Source organism: Papio anubis, chromosome 14 (assembly GCF_008728515.1).
Source record: "Papio anubis isolate 15944 chromosome 14, Panubis1.0, whole genome shotgun sequence".
NCBI lineage: Eukaryota > Metazoa > Chordata > Mammalia > Primates > Cercopithecidae > Papio > Papio anubis.
Window position 1 is genome coordinate 100636600 of NC_044989.1, and position 25116 is coordinate 100661715.

Genomic DNA, 25116 nt, shown 5'->3' on the forward strand with positions numbered 1-25116 from the left:
AAAAAGTCGCACACACAAATTCCAACTTCCAGATTCCCTTGAAAAGTGAGAGGATGGGCTTGATCCTAATAGACAGCTACCTTTGAGGGGTAGTCACCACCAGGCCTGCGTTACTCATTCATGTTTCTTAGCACGGGTTCTCCAGTGAGGTCTGGAACATGCTCGATGCTTACTCCCTGCCTTAAGCAAATTCCTTGTGAAAAGGGCTCATAGGAGGCTTATTCCTATCTGGATGTGCCATTTCCCACAAAAGCTTTTGGCATTTCAAGAAAGATGGCAGTGGCCAGGCTAGGTGGCTTAGGCCTGCAATCTCAGCACTTTGGGAGGCCAAGACGGGTGGATCAGGAGTTCAGTAGATCGAGATCATCCTAGCTAACACGGTGAAACCCCGTCTCTACTAAAAATACAAAAATTTAGCCAGCCGTGGTGGCACACACCATAGTCCCAGCTACTTGGGAGGCTGAGGCAAAAGAATCGCTTGAACCCAGGAGGCGGAGGTTGCAATGAGCCGAGATTGCGCCACTGCATTCCAGCCTGGTGACAGAGTGAGACTTCGTCTCAGAAACTAAAAAAAAAAAAAGAAAAAGAAAACAAGAAAGAAAGATGGCAGCAATAATACTGGGACAGACACACTTTGTGAGTGGGTCTGGTCTGAGGTGCCATTTCCATGGGGAAAGATGCGTATCAGATTCCAAAAATGATTTACAAATCTGTTCTGTTTAAAAATGTGTTCACTGGAAACTGTCTTGTAACAATTATAAAAACATACAACAAAGTAATTCTTCTCAATGAGTTCTCTATGTTCATTAAGAATTTTCCTTAAAGAATTTATACATACACACACGAGTTAGTTCTATTTTAAATGAGGAACTTACTTTATAATACATTGGTAGACTCCTGAGTCCCCCCATTCCATAGGGAGAAACAAAATCCAAGTTTCGTCCTGGTGAATTCTAGACTGTATGATTTTGGACACTGGGATTTTGCTAGAATTTTTATACCATGTTACACTGACTTCCCCAGATGTTATGGGAGGGAATGTACAATTAAAAGCAAAAGGCTGGCTTGCTGAAAGCATCTCATTTTTCATAAAAATGTCGTTGCATCCATCTAGGGAAAGAAAAACAAAACAATTATCCGTGAAAGAAAACTTTAGTTCTAACCTACAGAATGGGAGAAAATTTTTGCAATCTACTCATCTGACAAAGGGCTAATATCCAGAACCTACAAAGAACTCAAACAAATTTGCAAGAAAAAAACAAACAACCCCATTAAAAAGTGGGCAAAGGATATGAACAGACATTTCTCAAAAGAAGACATTCATACAGCCAACAGACATATGAAAAAATGCTCATCATCACTGGCCATCAGAGAAATGCAAATCAAAACCACAATGAGATACCATCTCACACCAGTTAGAATGGCGATCATTAAAAAGTCAGGAAACAACAGGTGCTGGAGAGGATGTGGAGAAATAGGAACACTTTTACACTGTTGGTGGGATTGTAAACTAGTTCAACCATTATGGAAAACAGTATGGCGATTCCTCAAGGATCTAGAACTAGATGTACCATATGACCCAGCCATCCCATTACTGGGGATATACCCAAAGGATTATAAATTATGCTGCTATAAAGACACATGCACACGTATGTTTATTGCAGCACTATTCACAATAGCAAAGACTTGGAATCAACCCAAATGTCCATCAGTGACAGACTGGATTAAGAAAATGTGGCACATATACACCATGGAATACTATGCAGCCATAAAAAAGGATGAGTTTGCGTCCTTTGTAGGGACATGGATGCAGCTGGAAACCATCATTCTTAGCAAACTATCACAAGAACAGAAAACCAAACACCGCATGTTCTCACTCATAGGTGGGAACTGAACAATGAGATCACTTGGACTCAGGAAGGGGAACATCACACACCAGGGCCTATCATGGGGAGGGGGGAGGGGGGAGGGATTGCATTGGGAGTTATACCTGATGTAAATGACGAGTTGATGGGTGCAGCAGACCAACATGGCACAAGTATACATATGTAACAAACCTGCACGTTATGCACATGTACCCTACAACTTAAAGTATAATAATAATAAATAAATTTAAAAAAAAAAAAGAAAACTTTAGTTCTATTTACTGTTAGTTTTTTAAAATGCCTCTTCAATTTTCCAGTAAATTTGAAATTTTATTTGGGAATTTTCTGAGTCTGAAAGTTTTCTAAAAATAGAATGCTGATTATAAAGTATATTCCAAGTTCTTCAAATGTATCCATAAGACAGAATTTACTCCGTTCCCTCCTCACTAACCTCTTCCCCATTGGGAGTGATTTCCCTCTTTCCTTTCTATTCTACGACCCTTAGTTCTTTTCATCCACAGAGTTCTTTACTCTGCACTCATTCATCTACAGAGTAAAGAAGCCCTTCTTATCTTTTCTGTTTCTGCTCTGCCACCCAGTTACTCTGCCTTGAGTAAAAGGTATTTCATCCCAAAACGATTGTTAAAAAACAAAACAAAACAAAACAAAAGTTGGTTCATTCTTAAAGCTCATTTCTACCAAATTTCTTAGAAGAAATTTGTTCTATTGATGGCGTCCTTGCTTTCATCTTGTCATAAAATAACCCTTTATCATATAAAATAGGCAGTAGTAACTCCATTTGAGCATTTTTACTCAAGTCTTCACTTGCAATTTGCCTAACTCCTTCCCCTCCCCGAAGTCACCTCCAAGCTCAAAGGTGACATTCAGGGCTGAGCATCCCAGCACGTGGAGCTGGCTCTATTTCCTCTTCGCGGTCTTGGGAGCGTAAGCAGCCCGGCTGGCGCGATCCCCTGCGGCTCCCAGTGAGAGGCCAGCAGCCTGTGGACTAGGGCGGCCTCTGGGAACTGAGGACACACGGGACGGACGTACCTGCTGTGACAGACAGTGGAAGGGCGATGGACAACCCGCAGAGCAGCAAGGACCACATCCCCAAACCGGGCTGCAAGGAAGGGAGAAGAGGGTGGGAAGGGAGGGCGCTGTGGGGCGGGCCCGAGGCGCCGGCGTGGGCGACCTCGGAATCTCAAAGACAACCGCCCAGGCCGCTGACCTTCCCTTCTTCCTGGGGAGCCCTCTGACTTTGGCCCCACGTTTCCCCAAAGACTGCCCGTCCCCTATCTCCTTCGTCTGCGCGCCCGACCTTTAGGATCCAAGGCAGGGACTCGCCCCGCCGCGGAGAAGGATGGGCGAAGAGTGGGCGGCGGCGGCGCTGCGGCCCGCGTGGGAGCCGCTTCCGCCCCCTGACAGCAAAGCAGGCTCGCGTCCAGAGCTCCCGCGAGGGCCAGGGCGCCCCCCAGCGCAGCCCGCGGCCTGGGTCCCGGATGTGGGACCCCATCCCTGCCCGCGTCGCACCGAGCCTCCTCCCCTGCGCGCCCTTGTCCTCGGGATCCGCGGTCTAAACGGAAACCCCAAACACCGGCTTACTTGGGAGCAACCAGAGCAGGCCTACCTGGCAGGGGCCGGCGGGAAAGCAGAAAGGAAAGCAGGGAGCCGCTGGAGCTGAGAGTAGCCGCGAGCTCCACACCTCGACCCAGAGAGGGAGTCGTCTCCCCCATGGTCACCTAGGCGGTCGGAGGCCCGCCTGGGGGACCTGATCCCTGGCCTGCGGTGGCACACATTGTTGCCACGTCTTTTCCTGCACACCTCTCCTACTGTCAGGGCCCCACCCATGCCTGGCTCAGCCAGACTCCCGGCCCGGTGTCTACCTGCCTGCAGGATTGAAGCGTGCAGGACCTCGTGGAGAGTGGAAAATATGACAGGGACCTGAGCCCTGTCATGCCACTTCCATGCCTAGGTATTTCCCCGCCACCGTGGGCGGGGCAGACCTGCCTTCCCCAGTGGAGCGTAGAAAGGAATGTGACATCACTCTAGGAAGTGGCTTGAAAGTCTCTGAGCCTGATTTTCTGGCATCTAAGGCCTTCATCGCCAGGAGTGTCTGCTTAAGTCTATTCCAAGTTGAACGTCTAAATGAACTGTTCGTTCCTTTCCAAATCCCATTTGAGCAGTTACTGCATGCTCTGCATTGGTCTATGTGGAATGACCCCGAAGTGGAAGGCATCCCAAATGGCTTCTACGGAGAATTATGAATCTGCCTGAATCATGCTCATTAACTTCTGTAAGGCAGGCATCCCATGGTGCTCTTCAAGTACTTCAGAGCCTGAAGACTGTTCCTGTCTAAAACTTCCCCATAAGGTGATGGCAACAGGGACCTGTTGCCCTAGCCATCTGGAGACACCCCAGAGTCGTCCCACAGGGCACTGAGATGTAGGAAAAGATTCAAAATGTAATCTCCATTCAATAGATGACTGGCCAAGCTCTTCCAGATGGTCTTTGAAAGATCAGAGACAGCGAGACAAAAGCAACCAAAGGAGCAAAGATGCAATAATTGTGCTAATAGCAAAACTTCCTGTGATGGGCTGAAGGTCAGTAGTTTGCAGATTTCTACACTCTTAAAAAGTATTGAGGATTCCAACGTGCTTTTGTCTATGTAGGTTATGCCTGTCAATATTACTATGTTAGAAATTAAAGTGAGAATTTTTAAACTTTTACTTTCTTATTTAAGTAACAATAAACCCATTACGTGTTAACACAAATATCATACAATTTATGAAAAGTAACTACTTTCTAAAACAGGCTTATTGAGAAAAGTGACATTGTTCTACATAGATGCAGATCTCTTTGATGTCTGGCTTACTAGAAGATGACTGGATTCTCATATTTGCTTCTGCAATCAGTCTCATGATAGAATATGTCATATAGTTTCTGAAAAGGTCTACCATACACTAATGAGAGAATGAGAATAAAAAAGGAATAGGTCTTAATATCATGATGAACATAGTTTTGATTTCACAGATCTTTTTGAAGGATCTGTCAGGGACCCATACGGCTCCCACTCTTTGAGGACCTCTTTCTTAAGCTATAAATAGAGATTATTATTTATTTCCCCTACCATCAGCAGTAAACGAGGTTCCTCTATATATGTATATTCTTCAGAGTTTATGTCCTCATCCAAAACAAAACAAAGGTGTTACTATTTTTATAAAAGTGATATGATTTGCATTCAGAACTATTGCTATAAGCAGTGTTGAAAGTTATTTCTAAATCTTTTTTTTTTTACGCTATCTTTTTTCATTTTCACTTTATGAATAGATGCATTTGTGTCCTATCTTCTTTCTTAGCCTGAGGACTATATTGCCAAGTCTAATGGGTATAGTTGCCCTAGAATGTATGAAGTTAAGACAGGTCATCCCAGTCCCCTGCAGTGCCTCTCACTGGACACTTCTGACATTGCACTTTGCTACTGATTCTGTGAATCTGAAACTTAACTTCCTGGGATGGTCTCTGTGCCAAATGGGTTTCCTGATACATGGAAAATGAACACTTGGCTTTGAAGGCAGAACTGATTCCAGGCATTGTAAACTTAGCAATTAAAAATAACAGGAAACCATAACATTTACTGCAGATTCTCAATTACCTGGAAAAAAAAACCTTAAATGTATTCATCTCCTTCGAACATTTAAGTTTTACCAAATGTATGTTTTGCTCTTATAAACATTGCTGCTCCTAAGATTCCTGGTAATGTCCTTCTCTGCGAGTATTTCAGGGGTCGTTTAGTGAATGGAATTACAGAATCATTGGGTAGGTACATCCTCAATTGTATTAGAAAAGCCCCAATTTTTTGCCATAACTATATCCTTTAGAGGAAAATAATTTCATTGCTTCATGTTCTTACCAATATTTGGTAATGTCAGACTTTTAAATTTTGCCAGTTGTGCTGCTCTGATGTAAAAGCTATCCTGTGATTTTATTTTATATATGTTTAGATAGGGAGGTAAAGCCCATTTTTCAGAGATGGCAGTGGTAAAGCCTCCATAACAGGGTGTATAATATGTAATAGATGCTTATCACCATCCCCCTGCTTGTCTAATTCTCTCCCACTTGCAGATATTTTTGCAATGGGGAATATTCTTAATGTTTTCTAGCATTAGTCAGTGGCCATAGGAAATATATTTTCAGTTGGTTTTTTTTAATGAAGTAAATCAACTTCCTCTAGAGATTCATTACTTCATTCTGAGAGCAGACAAAAAGCAACAAATCTGTGTGTGAAGAAGGCATTACAGAATTCTGCTTGGTTGAATTTTACTTTCAATCTATTTGGCCCTCAGACTAGGATATGACGGCTACTCAGAGGGGTAGCAGGGCAACAATTTGGATTAAAGATTTCATATACAAATGTGTATTTTACATGATGCCTGATGTCTGATGTCTAAATGTCTGATGATTTCCCATTGGCCATAACCCACAGATAAGGTTTCCCAATGAGAATGAAACAGAAATATATTCACAAGCAACAATTAAACTTTGCAAAACTCAGTATTAGGTTGGGGTGGGGGTTTCGGGCTCCACCAAGATCTTCATACTTTTCAGGCCCTTAAGTTCTCATATTTCCGCTCCGTGAGGCTTGGGAATATATAGCAGCATTTCTGTAGTAGACTGCTATTGTTGGGATAAAATGAACTTCCAGAAATGGAAGCAGCAGCCAGGGAGACTAGAGAGAGGTCCTTAAAGCACTTGGTTTCCTGCAGTACTGGGCTTAATCTCTCCCTTGAGCTCCGTTCATTAGTTCGCTCAGTCCCTCATCAAATATTTATACAGTTCCCACTATGTTCCAGGTGACATTCTAAGTGCTGGAAATACAGCTGTACAGAAGACAGACCCTCTTAGAGTTTACAGTCATTCTAGTGTCAAATAAATAGAAACTTTTGAAGGATGATTTCAGGTTGGTGAGAACCCTGAAAGCAATTATGATGAAGTGATGGAGATGGTGTTGGGGAAGTCCTCCCTTCAGAAGGGTCTATGGTGCAGCAGAGGCCCGTGTCAAGGCAAGGAGTCCAGCATGTGGAGGTCTGGGAGAAGGGCTCTCTCCAAAGTAGGAAACAGCTAGTACAGAATCGCAAAGGAGGAAACAGTTTGTAAATTCCAAAATAACACAGATGAAGCCAATAGCCTCGGCTGCCTCAGCCTCCCACGTGGCTGGGATTACAGACATGTGCCACCATGCCCAGTTAATTTTTGTTTTTTGCTTTTTGTGTGTTTTTGGTAGACATGGGGTTTCACCATGTTGGCCAGGCTGGTCTCAAACTCCTGGCTTCAAGTGATCCGCCCACCTCAAACTGTAATTGTTAAGTGAAACGTTCAACCATGTTAATAGTTAACTGGCAAAGTAGTGCTTATCGCAAAGGATAACCTTTTTTGTCTATCAAATTCGCAATTATTTAATAATGAGTATTCTCAGTGCCACACACTGCTTGTGTAAGAGGAGCAAATGTCTCTATGGAACATCAAGAACCTGAAAAGGAACTTGCCCTCTGAATATATGCTAAGCAAATGATTAGGGAAGTGAAGATATTAGAGAAAGGATAACTATTGCACTTTGACTACTGATAGCTAAAACTAGAAATAATCTGGATATCCAACGAAGGCAGCAATGCTATCAGATTATGGACCATCCATTTGGTAGACTTAGTGACTACTTATAGATTGTATTTCATATAATAGTAATGCAGGCAAATATTTATGCTAAGTTTTAAAAAGAGTATTAAACTCCATGTATATGGTCTCAGTTATGTCCATAGAAAAGTAATAAAATATCAATAATTATCTTTAGATTGTGAGGTTATGGGTGACATTTTTCTTCCTTATATGTTTTAGAAATTTCCACATTCTCTCAAACCGTTATTGCTTTCATAATAAAAAAAAATTTCTCCTAATTTATTTTATAAAATGTCTTAAATATAATTGACTCCCAAGGGGATTACTATACCACCTTCCTAACAACCTCCCTATGTAACCTTTTACCTCTTCCCAATCTTCTGCACAATAGTGCTGTATCAATGTGTTTCTTTGTTCTTCCAACCTGTTGCCTCCAGTATCTCCCATATACCTACTCCCAGTGGTAAAGTTCAAATATTTCAGTCATGGATTTAAGACCCTCTATCATATGAGATTGTTTCCTGAACAACTTTCTCTTCACACTCTTCTTCTCTGGCTAGATTTCTGTTTTTTCTTACTTTGTAATTTTCTCCGTGTCTAGCATAATGTTATCCACATGATTAGCACCTTTTAAAAATCTAAAATATTCAGAACACAAATATTTCCCCTGTGTTTTTGCATTTGAGAGAGGACATGGGTCCAGTTTTAGGAAAGACAAGAACTCAGAAGCAATCAAGTATAGTGTGGAAGGTGGGACTACAGAATAGCATCTGATGATAAAAAGTGTTGAGACAGGTGGCGGCTGTCCACAGCCTTGAAAGCAAATGAGAAGCTGCAGTCTGTCCCTGGCTAAGCAGGGTAAGTGACACAACATGGCTGAGGAGGGAAAATGCAGTGTTAGCCGGGGAAGGATTAACTACATGAACCAAAGCAGGAGTGGGCCCCCACACAGGCTGTGAAACATGCAATACCCTTTCACTACAGAAGCCTAAGGAATCTCATTCTGAGGACGTGTAGATTGACAGGAAAACCAATGAACACTGTAGAATGGTATCATTGTAGCCCTTCCCTTCCGGAAGCAGAAACCAAATGACACTTGGGATCACTGCCAGGTCAAAGGTTTTAAGAAAAACAAGCTTCATTGACTTCACCCTGTAGGTAAATTAATCTCTCAACTGGTTGAGCACAGCTTTAGAGAAGTCAACAGCCTCCTATGAGTCTAGAGTCAGGTGATACAGGTTTAACTGGTCTAACAGCTGCAAATTTTGAGAGACTGCCATGCTAATGTTTGGGGCTCAGATTTAAGGCACAGGTAGGATTTACGTATTTTAATAGCCAAGGCTTCTTCAGAAGAAACCTGAGCGGTATGTGGTAAGATGAGCATGTTTTTGTTTTGAATGATTAATACTCATTTTAAATAGTATCACCTATTCCTGTAACTCTCCCTCTCCTTAAAACTTAAACACCCTGCCCCCCCACCCCACCCCCCCCCACACACACACTTTGGTTGTAAAATGAATGTTATCACATCAAAAATTATCCCTTTCCTCTGTCTTCCCACACACATTTTTCCATGTGTACTCCATTTTATGAATTATTGCCACTGTGGTGATTCATTTATGTATTTTATTTTAGTAAAAGAGGAACAATTTTTCCCTTCTAGCCCAACCTGCTTTCTTCTCCAACTGCTATGCTCCCTATGCCCTGCACGCTAAGCCAACCTCACCACACTCCCAGAGTCTCACGTCAAAGGCGAAAAGATTTTCTTTTGACAAATAAGCTGGAGGAAATCTCTGATTTCATAATTGCATGGTATTTATGCTTAGAAGTCCTTCAATTACTACTTGGGGAATGTACTATATGAAAAATGCTAAACCAGATCCTGACTTGCTAAAATGGGATTAGGTAGCAGCTGTGATCACTTAAAAGTTAACACCAACATTATATCGCCCCTCAACCCACACACACACCTAAAACCCTAGCATTTGAAAAATATATATTTTGGATGAATAAGTTTTTTTGTTTTATCTGTACTCATCAAGTGATAAAACTAAGAAAATATATTTTGAGATTCTATCCCATATACTGGACAGAGGCTTTCTACATATAAACATCTTGTAACATAGGAAGTCCTGTTTTACACATGAGAAAATGGAGGTTCCATACAACCAGGTGCTGTGTTCTGGTTTTAAAGCTGTGACAGTGCAGGAATTTAGTCCCGGATCTTTTTCCACCAGATGGCATTCCTGTTGTAAAATAATTCCAGAGACTCCTTAAAAACCTATTTTGCATTTACGGGGGAAAAGTTACCTGATGAAGAGAGGAAAAAGGATGACTTTTCAATGGTGGTTAGCACTGATTTTCCTAATGGTTTGCACATTAACTGGTATCATAACCAAAATGTGGTGCACAGCTCCCTGAACTCCTCCAGTGAGAAACATTCTTTCAGGCTGGGGGCTGGTGGAGGGGCTGTGGGCTGGACAGGGCTCCTGGCCTCCGTGGTTATACAACTTCAATTTGACATTGTGTACTTTGTCCCTAGTGTCAATTGTCATTTCTAATTTATAACTCCTCTCTATCCCTTCCATTTGCAGATTCTAATAGGACTTCAGATAAGCAATTCATAGAACTGCTACTAACAAAGCAACCATTTTCTGAGAACCAGCTTTAGGCTAAGCACTAGACTTGTCATAATATATTTAATCTTTTTAATCCTAATTCTATGAGTTACATATTATACCTATATAATGAGTAAATTGAGGCTCAAGTACTTTGCCTAAAGTTTCACCCCAGGTAGATGGTGGAGGCAGTGTTCATTCATAGTGGACTCAGACTCTAAGCCAATCTGCCCCTTCTCCCCAGGTACTGACAGAGTCACCTGCCCTTTAGCATTGCTATGAGGTAAGGAGGCACTGACTGGGTGTCATCTCTGACCATCAGAGTTAACAAGCTTTAGAGCATGCATTTTGGAGAGCAAGTTCACCAATTTTACCCACCTTCTGGGTCAAAGGAAAAAATAAATAAAAGCCCTTTGTAAAATGTAAAAGTCTATACAAATATCCCCTTCATCATTTTTGGACAGGTAAATGGTAAGTTAATAGTAAATTCATAAAAAGCCAATAAAGAAGTTAATGATAAGGCTCACATTTTAATCCATTTTAGAAGCAGGTGAGCAGAGGGAGTAGAGTTTAGCTAGAAGAAGGGAGTTAGGGCTCACTGTTAGGCCAATAGCCTCTGACCTCCACTCCCCTCCCCTCCTCCAGCCCCTCCCCACCCCCTCCGCGCAACAGGAAGAACTCTCTGCAGCAGGTCTCCTCACCTTGTTCAGGCCTGGGAATGTGCAGATGCGCAGGTAAGCTGTGGACCAGACAAAGAACAGATTCTCAAGGATAACACTCAGTACAAAGTTTGAAACTTTTATTGGAAAATAAGTACAGTCTATTGATCCGTGATGCATGCTGTACACGAATTTGGTGTTTTACTATACAAAAATTTGGCTTCTGCTGCAAAATTATATAAACAGGTTTAAAAAACTCCTTCACCATAAGCTAGTACAAACATAATTTATCAAAAATGTCAGTTAAAAAAATGGCTCAATACCTTTTCTTTTATTGCAAATAAGAAAGGCAAGAGAGGGAAAATATAAATTGTGCTAAACCAGTTTTAACAACCGGTAATTAAATATTTTGTTGCATTTGCAAACTCTTCTTCAACACTTAGGGCATCTTTTTAAAAATGCCATTAAAAACTGCAAGAAAATCTAATTAAAGCGGAAGGTATTCAACGTTTTTTGTTTTGTTTTAGTGGGGGGACAATAAGTCAAAGGAAGTTCACGAGGAACTAGGAATGTGTCTCCTTCCTCCAGAATCCAACCCTTGGAAGATGGGGAATGACTCTGCACATTTCTGTTTGGATCCTCCTCCACCCAGGCTTATCCACTGATTCTTGTCCTTCCTCAAATTCCAGCTGCCATGCTACTTGTAATTCTTGGTCCTCGTCACCCCCACTCTCTGGCCAATTTTGTCACTAACCTGAGTTTCCAAATTGGCTTGCTTTCTTGGCACTATGGGTGCTCACACATTTTCTAGATGACAGACTAAAATAATCTGCAAAATTAAATTTGTAAAACTTCTAATAGGCTTTTCGGGACGTGACACCCCTGATCCATGGGCTTCTGGCTGCAGTCTGTGTGCCAAATGAAAGCTAGGCCCTGTCTGTTGGAACAGCAGTTCCAGAACAGCACTGTTCCTTAAAACAGGCAAAGTGGACCCAGGAGAAAGCAGGTGGAAAGGCAAGAGTCAGAGACTTCAACTCAATGTGTTTTTGTTTAGGAGGAATATTATTATTCCAAATAAAAGTTTGTGTTCACCCGTATTAAATACGAGAAATATAAAAACCAGAAGACCTGCCCATGTTCATACAACTCATAAAACTGTGCTTGTGTCCTGCAATTGGTGGCATATAAATCTGGCTTTCTGGTTTTGCAGGGTTTCTCCAATTATTCTAAGGCCTGTCATCCCATTTTTAAAAATATTTTTTCTATACCAAAAGAAAAAAGAACGTGCTTTCATTTTTAATGAAAATGAAACATTTTAAGAAATGTTTGCCTCTAGGGAAAGAATACATGAAAGTAGAAGAGTTTTTCATAAAATCTAAATATAATTTTTGAAAATTCCAACATTCAGAAGTTCGGAATTTGGTGTCTTGAATAAAAGCATTGCTAGACTCGGTCGCTTCCTAGCAAAATGTCATTTCTTCTCACAAATGTGCCAGTGTGGAGTGAGGGGGGACCACGATTGACCTGAAATCAAGTACTCAGAACACCAGACTAAAGCCAGAAATGAGGCTCAAGTCCTGGGTTCAACAGAACTTAGAGTGTGATTTTTTTAAAAAAATAGGTCACTTTCTCTATGTATAAAATTAAAATAATTGCAAAAATTAAATAAGATAACTGGGGAATGTTTTTAAACATAAAGCACTATATAAATCTATGTTACATGTGCAAATTGCTCCTGGAAGGCAGTGAGGGACAGAGACAGCCACCCACAGCCTCTTCCTCAGAGAGCAGCGATTCTAGCTGGAGGGAGACCAGCCTCCCTGACGTGCTCACTGCCGTCACTGCCGTGGGCCTGACCGGAGAGAGAGGGCTGGAGAGGGAGTCGCCTCTTAGGGAAAGAAAGTCTCCTGGAGACTGTGGAATTGGAGGATGTTCTGAATTTCGGTAAAATTCTGATCAGTTGGAGAAAGTAAGAGAAGGCCTTTTAGGCAAAGGAGGAGGAAGGGGGGCAGGCAAGAGCACAGACAGAGGAGTGCTGGGGGCAGGCGCCATGGCCACCAGGCGAACCTGGGAATTCACACAGCGGGACAGCAAGGGGAGGCTGGAGGACCGGGCAGGGAGGCGGGCTGGGAGTGACGTGCTGGTGGGAGAGCATGGGCTTCAGCTCCAACAGGTGGAGCCTGCGGGAGGTGTTTGAGCAGGAGCGGGATGACAGAAGAGCAGCATCACAGAAAGGACGGTTCATGTGTGGGCTATGCAAGGGACGTTGCGGAGGGACGAAGCCGTTAGGGAGCTGTCCCTCCGAAGATGTAAAATGCAGAATAATAACAAAGGACAGGATGGTCATGCCAGGGAGGAAAGCATTAAGAAGTGGATCAATTCCCTGCTACTGTTGCTTTTTAAGTTCTGTCTCTCCTGTGGAAAGCTAAGATGGCTTCAAAACCTTGGAATACCGGAGAATGCCTTTGTTCAGTGAAGTGAGCTTTCAACATATGTAAAATAAAATTCGGTCTTTGGAAACTAACTTCTGCCTGGGGATGTGTATGGAAAATGCGAGCAGATGGAAAGTTCTCCAAGAATACATCTCCCTTCCTCAGTGAGGTGTCAGTCTCACTTCACCTGCAGCACCTCTCAGGAGAGCCGCTCCAGGGCCAGTGACTCCACGGGATCCCCAGACAAGGGACAGCCCCGCCCTTGGGCTGTGGATAACTTAACAAAGCCATCTATAAATGGTGGCCATTTCCTGCATGCCCTTTCCTCTAGTTTGCTGTCTCCATGCCTTTTCTTGGCAGTTCAAACATTCAGAGAGGGCATTTATTGCCTCTTTTTTTTTTATTTTTTATTTTTTGAGATGGAGTCTCACTCTGTTGCCAGGCTAGAGAGCAGTGGCCCCAACTCAGGTCACTGCAACCTCCGTCTCCCGGGTTCAAGCAATTCTCCTGCCTCAGCCTCCCATGTAGCTGGGATTACAGGCGTACACCACCATGCCCAGCTAATTTTTTATTTTTAGTAGAGATGAGGTTTTGCCATGTTGGCCGGGCTGGTCTCGAACTCCTGACCTTTGGTGATCCACCCACTTCAGCCTCCCAAAGTGCTGGGATTATAGTCGTGAGTCACCACACCCAGCCTATTGCCTTTCTAAAAGATCTTCCCAAGCCCTCTCCTCCGAAGTGCCCTGGGCTGCTATTGACATCATGGCTTATTCCCTTAACAATCTGATTCCTGATTCCAGGTGACCTCAGGGATAAAGGATGATACAGTTACATTCCATGAACTCTACAAGTCAGCATGAGGCACAGCCTGGCCTGCAACGCCATAAGATAGGAGGCACCCAAAGAACTCTTGGCAATTTCTCCATGCTACCCGAGAGGCACATGAGCCTCTCTTTGCAGTTTTTCCTTAGTGGCCGGTGACAGTAACTGGTGTTTAGATGAAGGTGACCGTCGCTGGACTGGCATGTGGTACCTGACATTCTTCCAGAACCTTGTCTTTGCAGACTGTGGCCCCTGTGTAAAGTCCCCTGACCAGCGGATAACCCCATGTTTCTGCTTAATGAATTTAATTGATTCTGGCATTTTCTCATAGTCTTGGATTTTCTCCAGCTCAAGCAGGACAACTTTAATTCCATCCTGAACAAGAGCATTATACATGGCTATTTGCTCTTCAGATGAACCACCCAGCCAGCTGAAGCCTGATATTTCTCTGACTAAAATGATAATCAGTCTTCTGCTTTTCTTTACGTTTTCATTAATGACCTCAACAATGTCTGAAAAACAGGAAGCACAATATAGTAAGTAAATTTCTATTTATCATCATTCTCTCCTGAACCAAAGTCACACACGGCTTTCTTCAACCCTATGGCTCCTAACGCCTCTTTCTTGCCTTATGTAAAATTAAAGGAGTTTCCCATTTTTAAAATTAATTAGTTAATTAATTAATTTTAAGAGACAGGCTCTTGTTCTGTTGCTCACACTGGAATGCGGTAGCATGATCTTGGATCACTGCAGCCTCAAACTCCTCAGCTCAAGCAACCCTCTCACCCTGGCCTCCCGGAGTGCTGAGATAACAGGCGTGAGCAACTGCAAACCTCCCATTTTCTAGACGAATTCAAAAATTGGCCCTCAAAAGACAAATATGTCATTTAGAACTCAGAAAACTTTGTTGGAATTTTAAAAACTTACTATTCAATCATTTGATCTCTACCACTCCTGTTTTATTGTATCAGTTGTAAAGCAACTGTTGGGTTTAACTAGTCATTAAGTTTTTCAAAACGAAATGAAAATCACTTAATTATTGCTCTGACAAAATATGCGAGAAGTAAATACTTTGCATTTAATAAATGTAAAAATCATCATACACTTCTGAAGAGGTTCTTTAAATTGTGAAACATATACTCCTATGCCACAATCTTCTGGAAAGATGGAATCCACATTTTACTAAGTAGTTTTATAACAATAAGCCTTTACTTTGTTCCATGACACACATACCTTCCCCAACGTAGTCATCCCTTCCAAAAATGAACAGCTTATATCCACACTGTTTTTCCAAGACCTCAGGCAAGACTTTAAACACAAAAATATCACAGTCAGAGGTAGACCCTTCCCCAACGGTCTTTGGATACAGTATATATGCGTCATAGGTCTTTCCATCTGAAGCTAAAGGAAAAACATAATGTATTTAGAACCACAAGGCAAAAATAAGAGATTTGATAAAGTTAATATCACAAACATTCATTTCATAATGAACTATTCATCTTTTTTTGTACAATGGCATGACTGAAGCAGCAATACCAAAAATATAATGCCTTTAAAAAGTGTTCATCTCTTACAAGGTTTCTATTTCTTGTGTTTTACAGCAAATTTGCTCTTCTATTTGGAGGCTGCCTCGTATACTCTTAGTATAGAGCCATCCTTAAAGTCTCACTGTTCTCATCTTCTTCCCCAAAGGTCTTAGCCCTGAATTCTATCCATTCATTTTTTTTAGACATTGTGGTATTCCTTTTTTTTTTTTTTTTTTTGCAAAGTTTAAACAAAGAAGAGAGAGAGAACCTCCCCGATGCACGAAGATCTAGTCATTTAATTTCTTTCATCAAGGTAAGATCTATGTCTGTTCTACTCATCACAGAGCAAGGCCTCCCAATGGTTTGTGCATAACTGAATTTATAAACAGATGCTCTAAATACCTGTTTATTCTACCAATATGAATGTTGAGGCAGGAACTTAGAAAACAATGATATTCAGCCTAATGAGTTATAAAACTATAATTCTGTGTAAGAATAACTAATATTCTTGTATATGCCACTTTTCATTTTAGAACTTAAGTAAAAACCCTCTTAGTCATCTTCCACATCTCCTAACTATCCCCTATCTCCAACAAGAAATACTGCATGGAATACAAAATTGTACCTTTTATTGGGAGAAAATCATAGCAGGAATCCCTGTACCAAAGCACAATGTCAACCTTGAAGATTTTATAGATGAAAACAGAACACATAATTATGACTGTCAATGTGACACATATACCAATCATGTGCTTCTGGAATTTAGTGACTATAGGGAAAAAAAAGAGGAGAAAAAATATTAGAACCAAAAAGAATTAAAACTTTGAGCACAGCAAATTAAATATCTTCATCTCAGAAAGACCATATTTGGGACTGGCCTGCATTCAGACAGTATTAACTCATTCATGATTATCACTTTGGAATGGATACTAACGTACAAAGCAATCTAGCATGGATTATATAAAACTAAGGTGCATTCTATGAAGTTTCTACCTAAATAGTATAATATACAATAACACGGAAAAAAAATACCAAAGACCACAGGATACAGCATTCCACAGTAAAACAGGGAAAAGTTAAAATCACTCAAAAGCCTACAAAAGTTCCCTGAGGTCAGAGAGTCCATTGGGTAAAGACTGGTGGAAAGGGAAGAAGGTAGAGGCTTAGGGAAGTTTCACATTTCCACATTCTCCTGGCCTCCTTCTCTACTTATTCAATAATTACAGAGGAAGTCGGGGAGCAGATGGAGTAGGTGATGGGGAGGGAGCTAGAGAAGAAGAAACAGGAAAGAAAAAGAAAGTACCTTCTAAATATCAGGAACCATGTAAGCATCCAGAAAAGGGAATCTAAAAGCTTTATTTACTTTTCCAATGTAGATGATTTGGATACAAAATAGAAATCAAGTTATACCATTTTCCAGACAAATAACCAGCTGGCCCAAATGATAGTTCACATTTACGATCTTAAGTACTGTCGCTTCATACAAGATCATGATGCCTGTAGTAATAATCCTCCAGATTTATTTTTCCTATTTAAGACCACCAGGACTATACTTGGTCCTTTACAGTTCCCTGTGACTTTTACAGGTGTCCACAAAAACACACCCATACAAACACTGACTCTCACTTGCACAAATGCTGCTGAGATTTTGATTAAAATTTTTTGGAATCCATACATTCATGTGGGGGAGAACTCACATCTTCATAATATTGAGTCTTTCAATCTATGAACATTGTATATCCCTCCATTTAGTTCTTCTCTAATTTATCTCAGTATTTTTTGGTTTGTATTACAGAGGTCTTGAACAGCTTCTGCTAGATTTATTCTTAAGTATTTGATGATTTTTGATGCTACTATAAATGTTATCTTTTTTTTTTTTTTTTTTTTTGAGACAGAGTCTCGCTCTGTTGCCCAGGCTGGAGTGCAGTGGCCAGATCTCAGCTCACTACAAGCTCCGCCTCCCGGGTTCACGCCATTCTCCTGCCTCAGCCTCCCGAGTAGCTGGAACTACAGGCGCCCGCCACCTCGCCCGGCTGGTTTTTTGTACTTTTTAGTAGAGACGGGGTTTCACCGGGTTAGCCAGGATGGTCTCCATCTCCTGACCTTGTGATTCGCCCGTCTCGGCCTCCCAAAGTGCTGGGATTACAGGCTTGAGCCACCGCGCCCGGCCTATAAATGTTATCTTTTAAATGTAATTTCTATTTGTATGCTGCTAGTATTTAAAAATAGATAGAAGTTAATTTTTAGGGTCTTTCAGATATTCTTCCATGCACACAATTACAATATCCTATTTTTAATTAAACCACAAATTACCTTAAAATGTTTCACAAATACTTTCAATATTATGTTTTATTATACCAATTCATGAAACCCAGTGACTTTTGATGTCCTCTTTGAAAGTGAATATTTATTTAATCTTACTCTATGTATCCATCAATGTAGTTACTTACTTCAAACTATTCATCAGGTACCTACAATGTACCAGACCTAACTTGCCATTAGCTGTGGAAATAGAATGATTACTAAGATAAATGGTTGCCACCATCACAGAATTGACAGTTAAGTATAGGAAACTAAGTACCAGAGATCCTGTGACATATGGTGCTACAGAAGTAGATACAGAGGCCCTAACCTCTTCTCTTTGGGCTGAGAGCTGGGTTAAGGGCAGGCAGCAGGACAGAAAAGCTTCCAAGAAGACAGAGTAAAAGAGAAATAGAAGTTACCTAGGTAATGAGGAAGTGAAGAGTGTTCTAAGCAGAGGAAATGGCATTTCAAACTTCAAGGTCATGGAATCTTACTACGGTAAAACAAAATTGTGTTTCAATTAGCTTGTTGTTTACCTGGATATATTAACTGGACATATGCTGCATCCATACCATGTGTATTCCTGGCTAAACAGGTAAATGGATGTTTATAAAATCTACTTTCAGTTTCTGATATATTAAGCACTGTGATGAGGGTACTCCTTCTTTTGTTTGCAGGATTTTCCACACTATTCACGAGAGAGAGTAAATAAACTTGTGTAAGTAAATTGCATCGATTACAAATACGACATGTATACCCTGTGTATTTCCTTATTGGTGACAAAATTGCAGCTGAAATAATCACCCTGCCCAATCATAGTCACAATATTCAGACTGCTGGCGACACTAATCTGAGATTTTACAACCCCAAGACCACTGTCAGTAACAGGCTCAGGAGCAGAGAAAGCAAAAAATTACCACTTCCAAGAAGAAAAATGTAGACAAATGCATTGTGGTCTCCATGGGGCACAGAGAATAATATACAATATACTAAACAGAGGAGATTGGGGCAGATGACAAAGTGCTTCGCAGGTGATGTGAAGGAGAAGTCATAGGACAGGAGATCCTTGTCCCATAGATGAGCAGCAGGAAACCAGTAGAGGCTTTTGACAGCAGTGTGGATTGCCTGATTCTTGAGCTCATTAATGAGTCTCTTCTAAGCTACTTGAGGAATATGAAGAATAATGAAAGATAATTGCTTCGTTGAAATGTTGCAACATGTATAACTTAAGAGAAAGGCTTCTAAGTGGCCTGTAATTTGCACCACAATGGCATGTACTTTTTATCTTAAATGTACAAGATCTTGTAAATTCTACTTAGCAAAATAAAAAGGGCAGCAAAGGGTGAGGAGCAACTAACACTTGCTTTTAAACTAAACCAACAAGGTTATAGAAAATACCATGTGGGATTTAATATCAAACTGTGAATGACTCTGAGCATACATACCTGTAATAGTCTTCCCCTAGCACTGGGTCATCTTCATCAATGAAGGACCCATTCCACTTCCAGTAGGCAGTATCACTCAACTGGCCAGTGACATTACAGATCAGTTGTATCTGGGATCCTGCAAAGAATGTATTTTTAATCGTAACATTAATTGATCTTTTCTGATCTATCTAGATTAATAAATGGCTATTGAATTAAAATTTTAAATATAGAAATGCACAAAGAAAAAGGAAAATTACCCTAAACCCACCACCCAGAGAAAACCACCATTAGTAACCTTATGTATCTCATTCCTTATCTTCTCTGTGAACACATGCAATTTTTGAAATGGGGTCTTATTGCCTACTGTTTTGAAATTACTGTGGATTGGGAATTTGGGCCCACATGATTTGTCTTCCAAAATGGACTGTGTCATGGCTGCTTAGCACTCCATAATACATATACACTATGATTAACTATTTCCTATTGATGAACACAATTTCCTAATTTTTCATTATTAAGATTAATATTTTAATGAATATCCTTGTTTGTACACATCCTGAAGTATTAAAATCTGGAAGTAGGATTTAATTAAAGAAACATATTTTAAAAGTTAACCCCCTCTCTTTAGTGAGGCTGTATCAGTCTACATTCTCTGCAGTAGAGTATGTGAGCACGATTTTCCCCAAAACCACCAGATAACAAGTGTTTTTGGTTAGACATTGCCTTTTGAGAGAAGAAAATGTCACTTAAGTTTTCATCTACGTTTCTTGAATTCACGGTAAGTCAACATGCTTTTTGTTAGCTTGGTGCTCATCGACCTTGCTTTTAAAAACTGTTATCCCTCTATCCATTATTTAATTGCATTTTTTTAAATGAGACAGAGTCTCGCTGTCACCCAGGCTGGAAGTGCAGCAGCGCAATCTCGGCTCAATGTAACCTCCTCCTGAGTTCAAGCAACTCTCATGCCTCAGCCTCTTGAGCAGCTGGAACTACAGGCATGCACCCCCACACCCAGCTAATTTTTGTATTTTTAGTAGAGACGGTGTTTCAACATCTTGGCCAGGCTGGTCTCAAACACCTGGCCTCAAGTGATCTGTCCACCTCGGCCTCCCAAAGTGCTGGGATTACAGACCTGAGCCACCGCACCCGGCTGGATGCATGCTTTAAATTTCAGTTTTCCTGAGATTAATATTCAGGGTTTTGGTTTTTTTTAGTTTTTTTCCTGTCTTATAAATTCCACATATTTTCAAAGTTTTTCTAAGATATTTTATGGACACTTCTAAGACATTTACTGGTGCAAATGGCATTTGTTTTCCTATTATGCTTTCTAGCTGGTTATTGCTAAAAAAGTCTTATATTTTAGAACATTAATTCTAAATGTTAATTCGTTATCTGACTAATTTATATAGAATTAATTCTAGTATTTCCCAGCGATTTTCTTGGGATTTGTATGATCTGGAAACAATAACAAAAATGTCTTTTTTCCCTTGTGGTAAGCATACCTTGTTTTTTTCCTTCAATTGCATTAGTAGGCACTTCTAGACTGTGTTCAGTAATAGTGGTTACATGGGCATCTTTGTCTTGCTCTTGGCTTTAGTAAGAAGGTCTATAGTATTTCACCATTAAGAATGTTAGTGACTATTGGCTTGCACTGATGTTATTTATTAAGTTAAGGAAGTATCTCTCAATTCTTATTTTTCTAAGTCATCTTAGGAGTAATGGTATGCGATCTTATTGCCTATTTAACACCCTTCAGGATAATCTTATGACAGGGTACTATATGCTTCTGATCCACTGTCAATACAATACATTAAAATAATTATTTCCTAATTTGAAGCTTTTTTTTTTTTTTTAGATTGAGAGATCAATGCAGCCTAGGCATCAGAGCTCTCACTTACACACTTCTGGGGCAGGCACTTTCAACAGGGGCTGTGGCCAGCAGGGCAAAACCTGGTTCTTGGGGAAGAGGCAAGAAAACCTTAGATATTACATGGTTTGTGGTACTCCAAAGGGCCACAGTATATCAGCAGATATAAAAATAACTGTGGTATTGAAATTTGAACACAGGAAAGAGAATTAGCTGGAGGAAGACTTTTTAGACTCTAAAGGGGAACAATCTAAAACAAAAAAGATGATTGAGAAACATTATTCTAGAGCCTATTGGCCCATATTTAATTTTGAGTTTTGACATTTTTGTTTCTATCTAAGAATGTCTTTCTACCACCTTCCACCATAAATAACAAGTACAGAACTGGCCAAGTACAGAATTCGCAGATCACAAACATGAACCTTCGAACCTCTGTATGGTTCTTGACTGCTGTCATGCGGTTACTGTTACAGAAGGCAATTCCAAGGCCAGCCTATTTTGGGTCCTCTGATACAAAGAATCACTTTTTCTCTCTGGATCAGTGGTTTCCAGTAGAACTTTCAGTGATGATGGAAATGTTCTATATTCGTGCTTATCTCTACAGTAGTCACTTGTCACATGTGGCTGTTAAGCCCTTGAGATATGGCTAACGTGACAGATGAACTAATTTTTAATTTAACTAAATGAATCGACTGACTTAATTTAATTTTACACATCCGTAACCCCATGTGGCTAGTAACTACTGCACTCAATAGTGCAGAACTAGACGCTTGTGGAGTTCTTTCTTTATTCTTGAATAAAAAATGTTCACTAACTTGGAAAAGTACTTTTCTAGAATGACTACCATCTTTGGGGCCTGTAGTCTTACTCTTCTGACTCAAAGCTTGGATCTGGTCATAAGAAATCCAGTCCTGAAATTGTAACACTGCTGATGTCTATCGTACAATAATTAATTCTTCAGAAGTTCTCTAAGATGTCAAATATAATTTTTGTTTAATTCAGAGATAAGTAACACCTGCTCTATTGATTCACTATTACAGCAAACCCTAATTTTGTCATTAAATATTTTAACTCTGTACCAGTCAACAACATTGCTGGTTCCTAGGCCTTTTAACCTTGGTGTCTGGTTGGTGTTTTCATGGTAGTAAGTGTCCACAGAAAAGTAGGGCTGGAGATATCAGACATGGCAAGATGTTTGCCATAGAGGCAAGAAATAGAAAAAAATTAAGATATAATTTGTGTCACTTTCCCTCTAATTATAGATATATGCAGTAAATGGCTTGGATTATATATAGTAAAGATACAATTTATCGTACTCTCACGTTCAAAAAAAACTGATTCCAACATATCCTGACTGGAGCCCACTTACCCAAGTCTACTTCTATTGTCTCATTAGCTGGGCTCACAATCACAGGCCTTGTGGGTTTGTTTTCCTCTGAAAGAAAAACATTCATAAGGTTTGTCAGTCTCTTATAGATCTGAATCTCAAGTGACGACAACACTTAGCAAAATACACTAAATTACTTCTGGCCAGATACTCCATCAAGTGTTCAAAGCACATATGCCAGGAGACAGGAGGCAGAAAGTGAAGGAAGAAAGCTGAGGCAGAGGTCACAGTGGGGTGCAACTGAAAAAAAACACATCACCAGGTCCTTGGGTCCCCAGACAAGTGCCTCTCATAAGTGAAAGCACATCAGGAAAGGCAAGAGTAGTGGGAAGTTAGTTCCTTGAATTGGGTGTTACTGGCCAGCAGGGCTAATCAGTACTAGACCTGCTTGCATTTAATGACTGTGGTAATGACCCAGTAGTGAGAACTACAGGGTTATGGAATAATGCTGTAATTTATTAAAATAGGCAAAAAGAAGTATCAAGGAGCCCCAGAAATTAATCTGACTTATTTATGAAAAGATTGGCTTCAGGGGTTGACCTGTGGCCATGAAGAAACTATGAGAAACTATAAAATTGAGTACTCGGTATTCCCCCAGTCAAAAAAAAAAAGTGAACACCATGAAGGTAGGATATTCTCTCTTTTGTTCCCTAACGTATACCTATAACAGTTCCTGAAACACAGTAAATGCTTAATAAATATTTTTGAATCCTTGAGTGAACAAAAAGCACTAAGCATCATTGGGGTGGGCCTTGGGAAGAAAACAAAATATTACCACACCCGGAGTAGAGTATATTGTTTCTACAAATGGGATCAGAAAAGGGAACAGAGAGTATCTAAAACACACTCAACCTAGCTTAAATATTCCCCAGTGCCCTGTTCTTTCTTAGGTTCTACTTGCTGGTTTGGTTGCTATGTTTCAGGAAAGACAGACCACAGCTACCCAATGATAGGCTGCTAAAGACTCAAGAACATGATTTGATACAAAGACCACTGAAAATTAGGATTCACTGATGCTTGTGAATGGCAAGGACCATGGCAAGGAATTAACTTTTGTTTAATAAAAACATTTTTAGGAAAATAAAGTATTATATAACTAGAAAAGTGAAGCCATTTATAGGGTGATCATATTCTGAGATTGCTTGGGATAGTCCCAATTTATACCTGTTGTCCCAGCATAACTACTAATAGATACCCCTCTAACCTACAAAAAAGTTCTGGTTGGAATAACACTTCTTATATTACATAAAGCTTACAACATCTCATTATTTACAAAAAGTTTGAGCATTCTGACTATCCCCTGGTAATTTGCGCATTTTGTTTAATTTTGTTGTGATATAGTTTTCAATATGAAACATGGTTAATGCAGAATTGAAAGACACAAGAAAATGAACAAGAACAATCACCGTACACCTATTAATTGCATAGCTGTTTTGCACCAAGCATTTCTTTGCACCAGGCACACGAGTTTAGTGGACCCCATATCTCTAATCTTCCCAATAATCTTGGGAGATTGCATCATCTTGTTACAGAAGAAGAAACAGGCTTAGAGAGGTTAACACCTAACACAGAACGAACAGGAGGTAGATGCTGGAAATGTGACTTATTCCAAAGCTCGTTAGTGTCCACACCCATGCTTGCTGCTAGACACTGAGACTCACTGAGATTCCCCAAGTGCAAGCTCTCAGAACATTCCCATATTCCAGCCAGAGGGAGCCCCAGAGCTTTCAGTAAGAACCATTTTTAGCCATGCCAAAGAACAACCCTCTTAGATCAGTTGGAAAACACAGCTCATAATGTCTCTATTTAATTAAAACTACATCTGAAGCAGGAATGGAAAACATTACATAGTGTTTAGTAACAAAAAAAACAAAACTAAAGCCATGTGACTTTTGTGGTATCACTGAGGCCGTCTTGGATTTTGTTTCTTCATGGACAATGAAAGTAATATGACAATCATAGTCTCTGGGCCTTCCCAGATCTAAACCTTCTAGGGCTGGAGCTATGACTCACCTAGAGTAATAAATTCTATTACCCGGGTAATAGGATATTGCTTGCCCAAGTATGTGTAGGATGCATGACAAGTATAGTTCCCTCTATGCTTTTCAGCCACATTCATCACGATGAGCCTATTTTTGACTCCACTAAAGTGTATATTGTCAAGAAGTAGAGGTTTGCAATCCTAGATAAAGGGAGAGAGAAGCATTGAAAACCAATAACCAATAACTTTCCCCAATCTACCAGCCAAAGGAACTCCATTTTTTTCACCTTAGCAAACGTTATATTTTTAGAAAGAGACTGGAAAACTTCCTTACATAGAGTAAGTTTTAATATTGGTTTTTTGGAAACAGTTAACTATATTCCTATGACATTAAGTTTTCAAGTCTATGAGACTTCATAGTACAAGAAGTGAATGCCAATTTATTTTGCAGGAAAAACATGTTTGAAAAAAAGTTAACACTATACAGTTTCTTAACAATACTGCACTTCATTTCTTCATTGATATTATTTATTTAGTATGTCTTACGGTCTACGAGAA

The 25116-nt window shown here is 40.3% G+C and overlaps 2 protein-coding genes across 14 annotated transcripts in view; both read right to left on the reverse strand.

Moving 5' to 3' along the window:
- IL1RL2 (interleukin 1 receptor like 2) overlaps positions 1–3915 on the reverse strand; it is a 52189-nt gene extending 48274 nt beyond the window's left edge. For 2 of the 5 annotated variants that reach the window (XM_031655416.1, XM_021925132.2), the window contains exons 1-3: positions 3184–3915; positions 2916–2985; positions 876–1110 (exon numbers count right to left, since the gene is read on the reverse strand). In XM_031655416.1, the coding sequence (XP_031511276.1) occupies positions 876–1110; positions 2916–2985; positions 3184–3378 (500 nt within the window). In that variant the 5' untranslated portion in view covers positions 3379–3915. The remainder of the gene's footprint in view (positions 1–875; positions 1111–2915; positions 2986–3183) is intronic. The other 3 variants (XM_021925133.2, XM_031655417.1, XM_009184845.4) reach the window with 2 other exon arrangements.
- A 7017-nt stretch (positions 3916–10932) lies between these two features.
- IL1R1 (interleukin 1 receptor type 1) overlaps positions 10933–25116 on the reverse strand; it is a 133677-nt gene continuing 119493 nt past the window's right edge. For all 9 annotated transcript variants that reach the window (XM_031655419.1, XM_031655420.1, XM_009184837.4 and 6 more), the window contains 7 exons: positions 24591–24759; positions 22560–22625; positions 19342–19459; positions 18433–18584; positions 16218–16361; positions 15300–15467; positions 10933–14578 (listed from right to left, as the gene is read on the reverse strand). In XM_031655419.1, coding sequence (XP_031511279.1) covers positions 14172–14578; positions 15300–15467; positions 16218–16361; positions 18433–18584; positions 19342–19459; positions 22560–22625; positions 24591–24759 — 1224 coding nt within the window. In that variant the 3' untranslated portion in view covers positions 10933–14171. The remainder of the gene's footprint in view (positions 14579–15299; positions 15468–16217; positions 16362–18432; positions 18585–19341; positions 19460–22559; positions 22626–24590; positions 24760–25116) is intronic.